Genomic DNA, 12,475 nt, shown 5'->3' with positions numbered 1-12,475 from the left:
ATGCTCCAGTCCTGTAATTGTCTGTGTGGCCTGCACTGGACTCACTCCAGTACGTTCATATCTTTCTTGTACTGGCAAGCCCAGTGAAGACTCACCAGTAAAGACTGAGGTACAGAAGGTATCGAGTACCTCAGCCTTTTCTGTGTCCTGCATCGCCAGGCCCCTGCTGCATTCAGCAGTGGGCCACATTTTCCCTGGTCTTCCTTGTGCTGTTTATGTACTTGTAGAAGCCTTTCCTGTTGCCCTTTACATCCCTCACCAGATTCAAGTACAGGTCAGCCTCGGCTTTCCTAATCCTAACCCTGCAAGACCAAACAGCAGGTCTATCATCCCGCTGGGTCACCTGCCCCTGCTTCCATTTCCTATACACTTCCTTATTATGTCTGAGTTCAGTTAGGTCTATGCCTATTCCTCCATGTCTCTCCTCCATCATCTCCTCCCCAGCAGCTTTCCTACCTAACCTTTACATCAGGCTTTTCTCTTCACAATTCCCTGGCATGAATTTAATTTCCATATTAGTGATCCATTGAAGTCCTCAAATATAAACTCCAGCCCCATCACATCTGCATTCATCACACAGCCTTGGTTCAGTCTTTGTGCTCCTGAGAAGTGCCGTTCACCACCCAGGGGCTATGCCTGTCTTAGCAAGTAGTTGAGCACAGCACAGGTAGATTTGTAAGGAGAAACTTGATGGTCAAGCTAAATGTTTAATTGAGGTTCATCTTGACCTAAGACTAGCTCAAGGCCAGCAGCATAGAATGAATACCCAATAGTAGCTGTAGCATGTCAGATAAACTCCTGGTGCAAGTCTCTGGCTATCTTTGATCCAAAAAGAATCCATTTCACACCCAGAGACAGTTCCTTGGTGCAAATTAACGAGTGCCAGAATGTGAACCGAGATGGGCACTGGAATACCATCCAGCCTGCTTTCACTGATGTCTTTCTAGTGTTGATTCTGTGTCCTCACAGTTTCATCCAGCACCCTTAGCAGAGTCTTGACTTACCTCACTGGTACATGCAATGAGTTTGCAATGCTCAGCTACCTTGTCAGCTAACAACACTATAGCTGATTTTCCTTAGGCAAGATTTCTCTGGCATTACTGCTTTGTGGTTTTCTTCCTTTGACTAAGGAAACACAATTAAACCCAGGAAAAGTCTAGCTAATAAATCCAGAAAGAAAACATGATTTTTTTTCAATTATATTTTTAGTACTTTTCCCCTCAATAAATATTTTTTCCCTTAACAGTCTTCCAATACACTGGATTTTAGATACGACAGGCGCACTTCCAAAAAAATTCCCAGCAACCACTGATGCCAAGAACAAGGGCACCTCTCATCACTACCAGCTGAGCCATTGTATTGGAGTTGATAAAACGTTGCCGGAAGTAGGTATCTGAGCAGGACACACAGCCCACAGACATCTCTGCAATGACAACAAGAAGGCTATTCCCAACACTGATATTTTTTTCTTCTTTCCCTCTACACTTTCAAACAAATTGCAAAGCTCTCCCTGTGGAGGAAAGGACCAATTCCATAGGACAACTTGTGGAAAAAGGAGTCCGCTGCTCAGCTCAGTGAGGTGAAAGCCTACAGCATTTCCCTGGCTGCACAACTCCCGATGACACCACCAGGAGAAACAGGTCACACTGGCACTTGGCTCTCCTTGCATTCTCAGGGGGACTCCTGGGAGTAGAGAGGTGTCACCCCTCACTCCTGTGTCTGGACATCAATGCTGGGGCTGGACTGTTGGCAGGGCTGATTTTTAGTCACAGCAGTCTAATGGTCTGGCTAACTTTACCTGCAAGTCCTATTGCTTTCATAACAGAAGCAGTAATGGTGACCTGGTCCAGACTGGCCTTTCACAGTTCTTCTAGTACGGTTAAAGCCCCTCCTAAAGCTGTGTACTTGGAAGGAGTGCACCCTGAGGCAAAAAAGAAACTGTGAACAAATAACAAAATTACACGTGTGTGTCAGGTCTGTTGTGGATCTTCGTTCATACCTCTCAGTTCAGTGATCTCATCTGTTCATGCTGCTCAAAGCCCTGTCACCACCTTACGACTCAGCATTTGCCCTGGCTTATCTCCTGGCTATGCCCATTTCTGCACAAGGTTCTTACCATACCTTTTTTTCTTTTCTTTTTTTCGTATGAATCAATCCGAACCAACTTTTCTGCTAGTCTGCAGTTCTCTGCAAACCTTTTAGATTGACTCTCGCTCAGAGAAACATTTCAGATGTTCCCGTCACACTTAGCGCCAGCTCTCAGTTTTAAAGTCCTATGATTGCAGGAATTTCAGGTATTGCTTTTTCCTTTTTAAAGGTTGCTTTCTAGACCACTTACTTGTAAAGAAAATGCTGACCTGTAAGAAACAGATGACAATTAAATGACATTTCGAGTCTTTCATGTGGATTTCAGGCAGGATACTTTGTTTTTCCTGTCTTTTCATTTTGTCTGGTGTAATTCCAAAGGCATTATTTCAATTTTTCTTTTTCAAACTATGTATCTACAGGTGACTGCATTCCGTCTCACCAGCGTTGTTCAGTACTGCCCATGAGCAGAACCTTCTGTTTCCCTTTTTTCTTCTTTGCATGCTCATTAGCACTTCTAAGACATTGATCATCATGCGTAATTCGAATACTACTGATACCATTTTGCAAAACCCTGAAAATGACCAGCATTAAAAGTTTGTGAGTAGATAACCTCAAGCATGAAGGCAAAGAAAATTCCCTAAATCTTCGAGATGAGCTGGAGCCTGTATTACCACTTTTAGGCTGTACTACCACCCATCGGCTTAAAGGAGAATCTACGTAAGCAGCCTCCACAAAGCCTCTGCTCTGCTGCTGCAGCACAGGCTGCCCCACTAACCCAGCTCCTACAAGGCTCTGAATCCCAACTCCTCATTCCTGATGGATTTCGCTGCAGTGGCTACACAGATTATTAACCCCCGATTATGGAAAGAGTATCCTCTTTGACCATTGGCAAATCTGACAAGGGATTTTGGTGTTTCAAGGCAGGGCTTCTCTCTGGGCATAGAGGATTTTCTTGGTAGCTGGTCCGAGACTAGAATTTTTCCTACAAAAACTGAGGGAGTTTAAAAGCGTCATCACTTAAATTTCTTTTTTTTCTCTGGTAAGGGAACCTTAAAATATCTACCATTTTCAAATGTTATCTTCATAGCTGCAGATACAAGCTGTCTTGCTCTTCTTTCTCGTTCTGGAAGGTGTTTCACTCAGAATTGCTCTCTACAGGTCAAGATCTTAGTATTTGGAAACGGTTCCTGTGCAGGACAGAACCCAAATTAAGCTTTCTATATCCTTCTATAATTTCTTTAGGCTTTATAGCACCCGCAGTAGCATTGCTCAAGAGTGGAAAAAAATGTGTAGGTCCAAAAATAATTAAATACAAATATCAATCTTTATGGGCCTACTTCAGGCATACTTCCTTTTATCATATTATCTAAATATTTAGGTAAGACAGATCACACCGATTTTTGCCCAGGACTTACAAAAAATGTGGCCTTCTAACATTCAGTCCATCCTGCATATCTTGTGAATGAAACTTTTGTTATATATACATACATCTTACAGCAAGCAGATATCTTTTAGCAAGCCACAGCATTAGTTTCAATTAGACATTTGCCCCAAAGGTACCTAAGAATATAAAAATTTTTATCTCTGCTAGGGTGACTTCAAAATTTTTGCTTCATGTCATAGAAGAAAAGTAAGATATTAAACATTAACTGGTTTTATACACTCAATAACCAACCTTTAGCAGCTCAGCTCATTAGACACAATGTCTTGCTTTGCATCAGTTCTATCTGAAGAGCTGTTCATGCTAAAAACAGGTAACATAGCACTACTGTTACTGGTTTCATATCTTGGAACCCAAGCAAGAGGAGAAAGATAAACGTTGTACAGAGAAAGAGATCAGTACAGCTTTCTGGGTATACAAATATCGGTATTGATGGATTTTGAGATCAGATTTTATTTTCAGCTGGTAAAAATAGTAAATATTGAGCCTAATTCATAATATAGCTCTTACTGGTTTTACACTAATACAAGGTAACAACAGCAGACAGAATAAAGGAATATTCTATGAATCTTTCTTTGCTGAGTGTAAAGACTTGGGATTTTTTTATTGCTCTTCCTGCTTGGTGAGGCTGACCATGAACAAGGAGAGAGCTAAGGGCATTCAAATTGACAGCAGAGTGCATGTGTGGATCTTGACAGTATTATGAGAATGCCTTAGTTTTATAACTTTTATAGACTACAGTTCACAGATGAACTGTCACCTTGTTGTTCTGTATCATGTATTAAAAAAAAGCTACAATTTATTTGTTGTCTGTACTTTTATGGCATTTCCTTAATAAATCTTTGATGTACTGTCCTTTACTTGCAGTAATAAAAATATTTTGGAGCATTTACAACACAGAGCTATAGTAGTTATAGGAATCACGTGATTTTTGTTTGTGGTGTGCTTTGAAGGTATCTTACATTTTCCTTAAAAATGTTTAACTTAAATGCCCACTAGAGAGTATGTGAATTTTTTCTCTTATTAATATAAAGAAGTCAGCTGCATAAGCTTGCTGAGATCTTCATTATTTTAATATATTAAGTTACAACTTCTGCTTAAAAATAACTGCATTTTCATTGTATTTAGCAGAGGGCAAAGTTGCTATTTAAGCAGTTGATCCATAGATTCACCTTAGAAAGGTGTTCTAAAGTTTTTTTTGTTTTTTTTTTGGTAATGTCAGTACTACTGCGTTTAAGAGTATTCGGCTGTAGCCATGTGTTGTTACACTAAGTTATAGGTATGTAATTCCATTAGATTTCACTGAGGAGTGATAAGCTTTCAAGGATTAGTTATGTATAAACTGAAAGGTACTGCATCTTTCGGAAATGCAACTGTGGGTGCAGTGGAACATCAAAATAGTGAAACATAGGTATTCATGAAAGCAAGGAGTATGAGGGCAAAGGGGAGTCCTTCTTCAGTTAAATGTCTGATACTTTCTGTATGTTTGCATGTAACTATTTTTCTAGACTCTTAGTTAAAAATTCAGGTAAGTTTTACATTAGAACTGCTTTTGGAGTCTACTAATTTTGACTTCACTATCTTTTTTTTAATTTTTACTAAATGTTGCTTCAGATACTGTAGAGAACCCGGTCCCTGCTGGTGTTGAAAGACAAGATGATATGTTTTTCAAAGCTTTATGTATTAATATATAATCCTTGCTCTACAACTGCATACTTTTTTTCTGTGCTTGCAACACAAAAACAGCAGATGTTGTTGCTTCCCTTATGCATTCCTTATTCCTCTGAAATTTGAATTTTGGATATTTGTAGTAAGTTACACAGGCAGTAAAACAGCAGTGGTAAAATTGTTGTTTAGAGGAATACAACAAATTTATGATTAACACCTGCTAGGTATTTTACAAGGCTGTATGCAAAAACATTCTCAGAAACAATGGTGCAGCTCGATACCGTCAGGTGAAATGCAAGACCACAACAGGGATTAGACAGCTATTCATTTATTGATAATATACTCACACTGCAATCAGTGGGGGGAGCCCCAGTGACCGCACGGAGGGTTGCGAGGGAAAAGCAGACAGCCTGGTCAGGTGCCCAATCGAGGCTCAGTCCAGGGACATCCCTGCCTCAACTTAGATACTTCCTGACAGCAGGTTTTATATATATATATATATATATATATATATACACATACACACATATCATGCCCACCTGATTACACATCAAACAATACAATTCTGCAATAATTAGATGCTCAGGTCACTGTGACCTAATGAACACCAGTGGAGGCCAGATGTTTGCACATGATCTAGTCCCAGCTCACCAAGTATTGAGCCACGTCCTTGACTCCTCGCTGATCTTCCAAGTCCTCCCCTTGCAACTTGTACATCCCAATGTGGTGCATTTCTCTGTACAAACTGCAGGGACCAGGTTCCAAAACTTGGGAGTACAAGATTTTATGCAGTTTTCTTTCACTTCAATCAGTACATTAGGAAAAAAAAAAGAAAAAACAACAAAACCCAAAAAAGCCCCATCCTTGTCGTATAGCTATTTACACTTGCAGCAGCACAGATATTTATGTTAAAAGATTTATATATAACGTTCCCTATTATTTCCCTATTTAAAAATAAAAATGCCGAAGTATTCTTAAGTTCCTTCCCCAATATAATACGAAAATTTATACTGTGTTTAAGGAAGACCTTTGAAATAATGTACACAAAGAAAGATTACCTGAAAATATTGCCTGAAGGAAGACAATGAGAATCAGAATGGCAATATGCCATCAATAATGCTCAGAAATGCAGCTATTTTGAGGTTTAGCATTTCTTTTGTTCACTTGGCTGTTTCTATTCTGGCTGATTCATATCAATCCCAAAGTAAAAATCATCAATAAGGTCCTTCATTAAGACATGGAAAATAGTCTTCAGTCTTGAAGAGGACTGGAGGTTCATAGAGGGTCTGTTGTTGTCGTGAGGAAGACGACTTCTGCAAATAAGATAAGTTTATTTTTCACCTTCTTAAAAAAAAAAAGCAAGTTTTAAAACAAAGCCAACAGAGCTAAAATGCAAGACAAGAAAAGTTTTAAAGGCGTATCTCCTTAGTCAGGCAAATTTGTAATCATAGTTCAGATGAGTCTGGCATATTCTTTATGTTAGTGAAGAAAAGCAGCCACCTGATGGTATAGTCATTGTAACCTTCATCCTTCCAAAGCCATATACCTTTACCTTTCCTTCTCCAGCCTTTGAGTTCTCCTCAGCCGCTTTGAGTTAACTGTAGCCTGTGTTCTCATGTGCTTAGTTAAAAAAGTCTTCATATGGAAATACACCTAGCAAATGTTTCTTTTGAGAAGTTTACTGTTCCTGCTGAGCTTTTTCATCAAGTATATGTTAGAATATATGAAGTATGACATACCCTTAAAAATAATATGGTAGTGGACTGGAAAAGAGCTGTTACACTGTTTCTCAGGAAAAGCGTACACATTTCATTTACATATTAAGTGTACATTGTTTTGCTATACCAATTGGCTCATTTAAAGAGACAACAGCAAGGACCCCTACTGGCTATTGTGTCAGCCTTCCCGCATGGAACACCCTTCCTGCAGAGCAACACACACCCAGTGTATATTTTCAATATCTGGCCTTAAATAGAAAGCTTGAAATCAAGACTAGATCCGTTAAAAATTATTTTAGATTCATGAAAAGATTTTGATGAACTATTGTGCAGGGATCTCAGTCAGTTTGTCTTCAGAGTTCTTCAGGTACTTTTCTGCCTGTCTGTGATGAGGAAATTAAGAGTCTTCACCAATAATAAAGTTCAAAGCATACCAAATAGCATTAGTATACCTGGAGTTTGGAAGGTTTTTACAATACCAAAATGAAGATATAATTAGACCTACCTACAAAACATCTAAGTGGAATTTTTCCATTATTCAGTTGAGCTGTATATTTGTACTCCATATGAAATCTCCTGTTATATACCAAATCACTGATTTATGACATGTAAATTATATTTAACTTTACGATACCATTAATTTCTCTGAAATAAGTTTGGTTTGCCATTCAAGTTGTAATGAAATAAAAAAAATATAAAGATCGGATCTATAAATAGCGGGTATTATCCAACATTCTCTATATCTGAAATTTTGTGAATTGTAAAAACAAAGTTCTGTTTTGAAAAATGATTTCCTATCCTGCACTACCCTATGACTAAATACCTTGCCAGCAAGGGAAACTGAGTTGCAGAATACCTGTGACCTTATCACACTGATTTAAGAGGCACTATATTTGCATATGTGCAAGAAGGGGATCATTTCAACCTAGTGAGGCAATTTATGGACAGGCACAGTAACCACAGTTGCCTAAGTACACATTTATGAATAGTTTTTTTTTGCAGCTGCTTAACAGACATTTTTAACTTTTGAGAGACTCTACTCTATCCTTAGTGACACTGGAAGTCTTACAGTACTGTACTTTACACTGCCTGTTATTCACAAGGGAAGAACTTTGGGCAAAATCTGAAAGGGGGATTACAAAAACACAGCTTGAGTAATACAAAATATATCCTTTGTGTAAAGAAACAGATACATTTAAATGGGAAGAGAGCGAGGGGACTCGACTAAATTAAAATTGTAGCAGGAAAACATGAACTACAGCTACAGTGAAAAATCATGACACCAGTATAGCCTTCTTTTCCAAAGGACTGAGCGAGCTAGTTAAATGTTAGACATCAGGAGAAATCTCTATAGGGATTTTCATTCAGACATGCCTGTGTTTACTAGTGAAAATAAATCTTTTACTTTGAAATACTCAGTACCACTGCAGAACAGTGACCTGCCTTTTAGTTAGTCAATTAATACCAGTAATTTCTGAGAGTTGATTTTATTGCTATCCATACTCAAACCAAGAAACCACTGGACATGCCAAACTCAGTTTGCTGACACTTCCAAGGACTTTTCACCTTATTAATTGTGGTCAAACTGCTAAACTGACAAAATGTTCCCATGCGGCACTAAAAAAGCACTTTCTTAGAACTCTCAAATTTTTCAAATGAAGATTATAATTCTGTGGTTGACAACCGTTTTTAGCAATGAAATAAAAAATACTGTTGAATATTCAAGGCAACCACAGTAGTTGCTTGATTTTGAACCTGGCCCATAAACAGCAGCTTTGTGTTGTTTTTTAAAAAGGAAAAAAATGACATCACTTTCACCTTAAACACCAAAAAAAATGAAGGAATGACAAGTTAAATAACTTAAAGACAGCATGAAAACAGCAGTGAAAAACAGGTTTCCTGAATTGAATCTTACCAAAACAATACGTATTCTTTTTACATCTATTTCTCTCCTCTGCCATACGCTTGCAATATGCAGGAACAAAAATACCTCAAACAGCCACAACTGTCTTCCTCTCCCCCTCTGCAAACCTACTTAATTTCATCATTCTCGTGAGTACTATGATACAAAAACCTGAGCTAGTACAGCATTAATATTGGAAAAGATAAATGAAAGAATCTGGGGGTTGACAAGATGCAAGGAAGAGTACTTATAAATGGTGTATTGGCAGGTGATGCCAAGACCCGTCAGGTGTACATAAGATTTTTTTTTTATTTTGAAGCCAGAAGGTTATTTTAAAACTACGGCATACTGCCAGTTTAAGGCTAGGTGAGGTATCTCTTTGAAACATACTAGACGGAGCACTTGAAGTCTTTTGTAGAGAAACAGCCCATGTGTAATATCAAGGAAAGACATAGAAAAACACATTCTTAGAAAGCTTAAGAAGTTGCTTATGTGATTACTGAACTGTGTGGATTGAGTACAGAGAGAACCTTTATTTTAAAAATAATGTGCAGTGTAGCTTTCATTTCCTTTTTTGATAACATTTCTGCAGTATATTATTAATGCAGTATGATCCTTTGACAGCACTGTCAATACAGGCTCTTCCTGCTTCCTTTAGATACCATCAGACATCAGGGATGCTTTAATATAAAGGCTTGTGTGTTACGTGCTTGTTTGCACCCTCCACGTTCCCTTCTTGGTATATTCATCCTCATTTCGGAAAGTTACACAAATCCTTGTAAGAATTTGTATTTGGGTTGGTTTATTTTTTTTTTTTTAATTAAGTCTGAGAACTTCACAAAAACCCTAATACAGTATATAGGAGTTTTACAGTTAAATTCAGATATATGTGTAACAAACTACTTATTATTTTAATCGTCCACCCTGGTAAGCAGAGCAACTAAGCCAGTCAGTCACATGCTAACAAAAGCTTACTTACATTAAGGAAGGATGGTATGCTGATTGTGTGCAAGATTTTCTTGAATGTGCTTGGAAAAGCTCCAAGGTCTGTTTCTGCCTTTATGACCCGTTCTTCCAGTCCAGCTACGCTGTTTCCAATCATCTTCACAAATGCCTAGCGTGAAAAAACCCAAAGAAATCCAACTTTTTCACCAACAATTTAAAACAGGATTATCTATTTCACAACTGTGGTGAAAGTTCCGTAACTTAAGCGAGGAGTCAAAAACTCCATGCTCTATTTCCCTTCCACCTACAACAAATCCATTTTACTGCTAAAAATTACTTGAGATACTTAAAAGACTGCAAAACCAGGTTAAACAATCAGTCTTCCTTTTCCTATTTTTCTTTCAAATAACTAATTTAGACTTCTATCTGCCTTTCTACTAAAAGTGGGACCAAGGATCTGAATCACAGTTTTGAAGCTTTACCAGAGATGAACAAACCTCTCGTTCTACTAGTCTCCAAATAGCTCCCTAGACAATAACTTTAAAAGAAACTGTAAATAAAAAAAACCCCAAACATCAAAAAGAAGAAGAAAAAGTGGTACTATTAGTTACTGAGAAACGAAATAGATCTCGAAGATATCAAATACATACCTCTAGCTTGTCAATCTTCCTGTATATCTGTCTCATTTCTGTAGCTTTTGTGTAAATTTGGGGTATACTTTCATTGACAACTTGAGAGGAATCACTTCGAATCTAAAACGATTCAAAGAAACAACAGGAAAGTCAATGAATAAAACAAAGCGTTAAGTAGTACATTTCATCTGAGCACAGTTCTAGTTTCCAGAATAAACAGGTTAAAACTCATAGTTTAAAAATACTAGCTTAGTATTAGCACAAAAAGCCTAGATTAAAACTAATAAGCTAGCTTCTTTGTACAGTTTAGTAACTGCCTTTGAACAAAATTTATTTTGCATAGGCAAACATTTGCCTTTAAAATTGTATTAAAAATAGGCTGCCTCAGCCTTATAAGAGTTAAGAGATGTAACATTTCTCAAGACACACTAAAGAATCAAATATATTAAACTAAGTTTTACTTAAATTTTACTACCTGTATATTTCCTCACCTTTGCTAAAAAAAAAAAAAAAAAAAAAAAAGCAGCCAGGGCACAGAATCTTTTTTATTACTGCTTAAAAAAACACTAAAACCAACCAGTAAAGTTCCCCTTAGAGTAATGCAAGAGAACCACGTGCTATGCTTCAAAAGACAGCCTGTATACTAGTGTCAGCTTATAGAAACTTTCCATTCAGCTCCCCGTCTCCTCCCATGTGAAAGTGAAAACAAAGCTGCCTTTCTGATGAAAGGGTCTCCTAAAGACAAATCTAGCTTTAGAGGTTTGGCAACTGTGATTAGATACTTTAGATTAGATACAAAACCCAGAGAGGATGGGTTTTGTTAAAGGCGAAGCAGAATATTGTACTGTCCTTTCAAGTATCTAGCATTGTGCCACTCAAAATTGGATTCCATGTATGTAAAGGACAAATATACCAACAGAATCACGTAAATATGCAGTTATATAAGCTATATGGTCATATTTTGCTGTGACATGAAAGTTCAGAAGTTTTCATCCATTAACTATTTAACTATTAAGTGTGTTTTCATACCAGAACCTGTCTGCCTAGACCAAAGACAGCTTCCCATCTCTTGTTTTTAAATGAGACAGAGTGCATGCTAAACTGTATTCTGACTTCAAAAACAAGCTACATGCAAGTTATACGTACCATGTCCAGCATTCCCACAAATTCATCCACTCTGGTCAGCAAATCTTCTAAACTCTTGTCTAAGCTTTCTATCTACAAAGAAGAAATCTTTTAAAGGTACTTGAAAAGAGACTCTCCCAAAGAAAACCTCCAAGTACAGACACCAGCCCGACTAAAGGCAGTTTAACAGAAATCCCACAGCTTTCCCATCTCTTGCCCGCGTTAAGCGCAAGGTGACTAGGCGTACCGGTACATCTTGTCCCGCACAAAACCTCACGGAGCCCCTGTCACCGGCTCAGCGTGTCGAGCCGCCCCGCTCTCTAAGGCCGCCCCCGCAGTGACAGCCCCCTTCCCCGTCCCACCCGCTCCCCGACGCGGCCGGACACCCGCTGGCGGGGCCGGGCGGCCGCAGGGGAAGGGCCGGGCGGCTGCACCCTCTCCCCAAGGAGCCCGGCAGGCCAGGCCGCAGGCACGGTGCGGAAACCCCCGCCCGCCCCGTCCCCTCACCTGCTCGCTGAAGAGGCTGCGGTCGGCGAGCAGGTAGGCGGAATAGGCGGCGGCGGTAGCGCCGAGCGACGCCTCCCAGGCGTCCTCGTCCTCCGGCTCCCCGAGGCCGGATGCGCTGCTGTGGCTCTGGGAGACGTTCCCGCTGTCCGCGCCGCTGGGACAGGCGGCCGGCGGGTCGACCCCAGCCCTCTCAGCCGTTCCTGCGGCGGCCGCCATCCCGGCCCCGCGCTCCCCCTCCGCGCCTCAGCCAGGCCAACGGCGCCTCACGTGAGCGGGGCGGGGCCGGCGCAGGCGCACTCCCGCCAGGCAGAGGCGGGAGCGGCGCGGCCCCGCGGCCTCCGTAGGGGCCTCCCTCGGCCCCTTCACCCCGGGAGCGGGAGCGGTGACCGGGCCCAGAGGTGCTGCCCTCGCCTCTGGCCGCCTCCCGCGAGTCCCAACCAATGGACAG

The 12,475-nt window shown here is 40.0% G+C and overlaps 1 protein-coding gene across 1 annotated transcript; it reads right to left on the bottom strand.

Annotated features, from left to right (window-relative positions):
• Window positions 1-4,740: 4,740 nt before the first annotated feature.
• On the bottom strand, window positions 4,741-12,292 carry BLOC1S4 (biogenesis of lysosomal organelles complex 1 subunit 4). Its single transcript, XM_074146675.1, has 5 exons — window positions 12,028-12,292; window positions 11,542-11,613; window positions 10,414-10,515; window positions 9,798-9,932; window positions 4,741-6,510 (listed from the first exon to the last, which is right to left on the bottom strand). The coding sequence occupies exons 1-5, from the start codon at window positions 12,241-12,243 to the stop codon at window positions 6,412-6,414; spliced, it is 624 nt and encodes a 207-aa protein (XP_074002776.1). The 5' UTR covers window positions 12,244-12,292; the 3' UTR covers window positions 4,741-6,411.
• Window positions 12,293-12,475: the final 183 nt, after the last annotated feature.

This window comes from Numenius arquata, chromosome 4 (assembly GCF_964106895.1).
Source record: "Numenius arquata chromosome 4, bNumArq3.hap1.1, whole genome shotgun sequence".
Lineage (NCBI taxonomy): Eukaryota > Metazoa > Chordata > Aves > Charadriiformes > Scolopacidae > Numenius > Numenius arquata.
Note: the sequence above shows the minus strand (reverse complement) of the source record. Positions and strands in the feature narration are given on the sequence as shown.

Coding starts and splice junctions, on each gene's coding strand:
- BLOC1S4 (XM_074146675.1), bottom strand. CDS start 12,243: ATGGCGGCCGCCGCAGGAACGGCTGAGAGGGCTGGGGTCGACCCGCCG. Junction 11,614..12,027: donor GCAGCCTCTTCAGCGAGCAG/GTGAGGGGACGG, acceptor TCTTCTTTGTAG/ATAGAAAGCTTAGACAAGAG. Junction 9,933..10,413: donor GGAAGATTGACAAGCTAGAG/GTATGTATTTGA, acceptor TTTTCACGCTAG/GCATTTGTGAAGATGATTGG.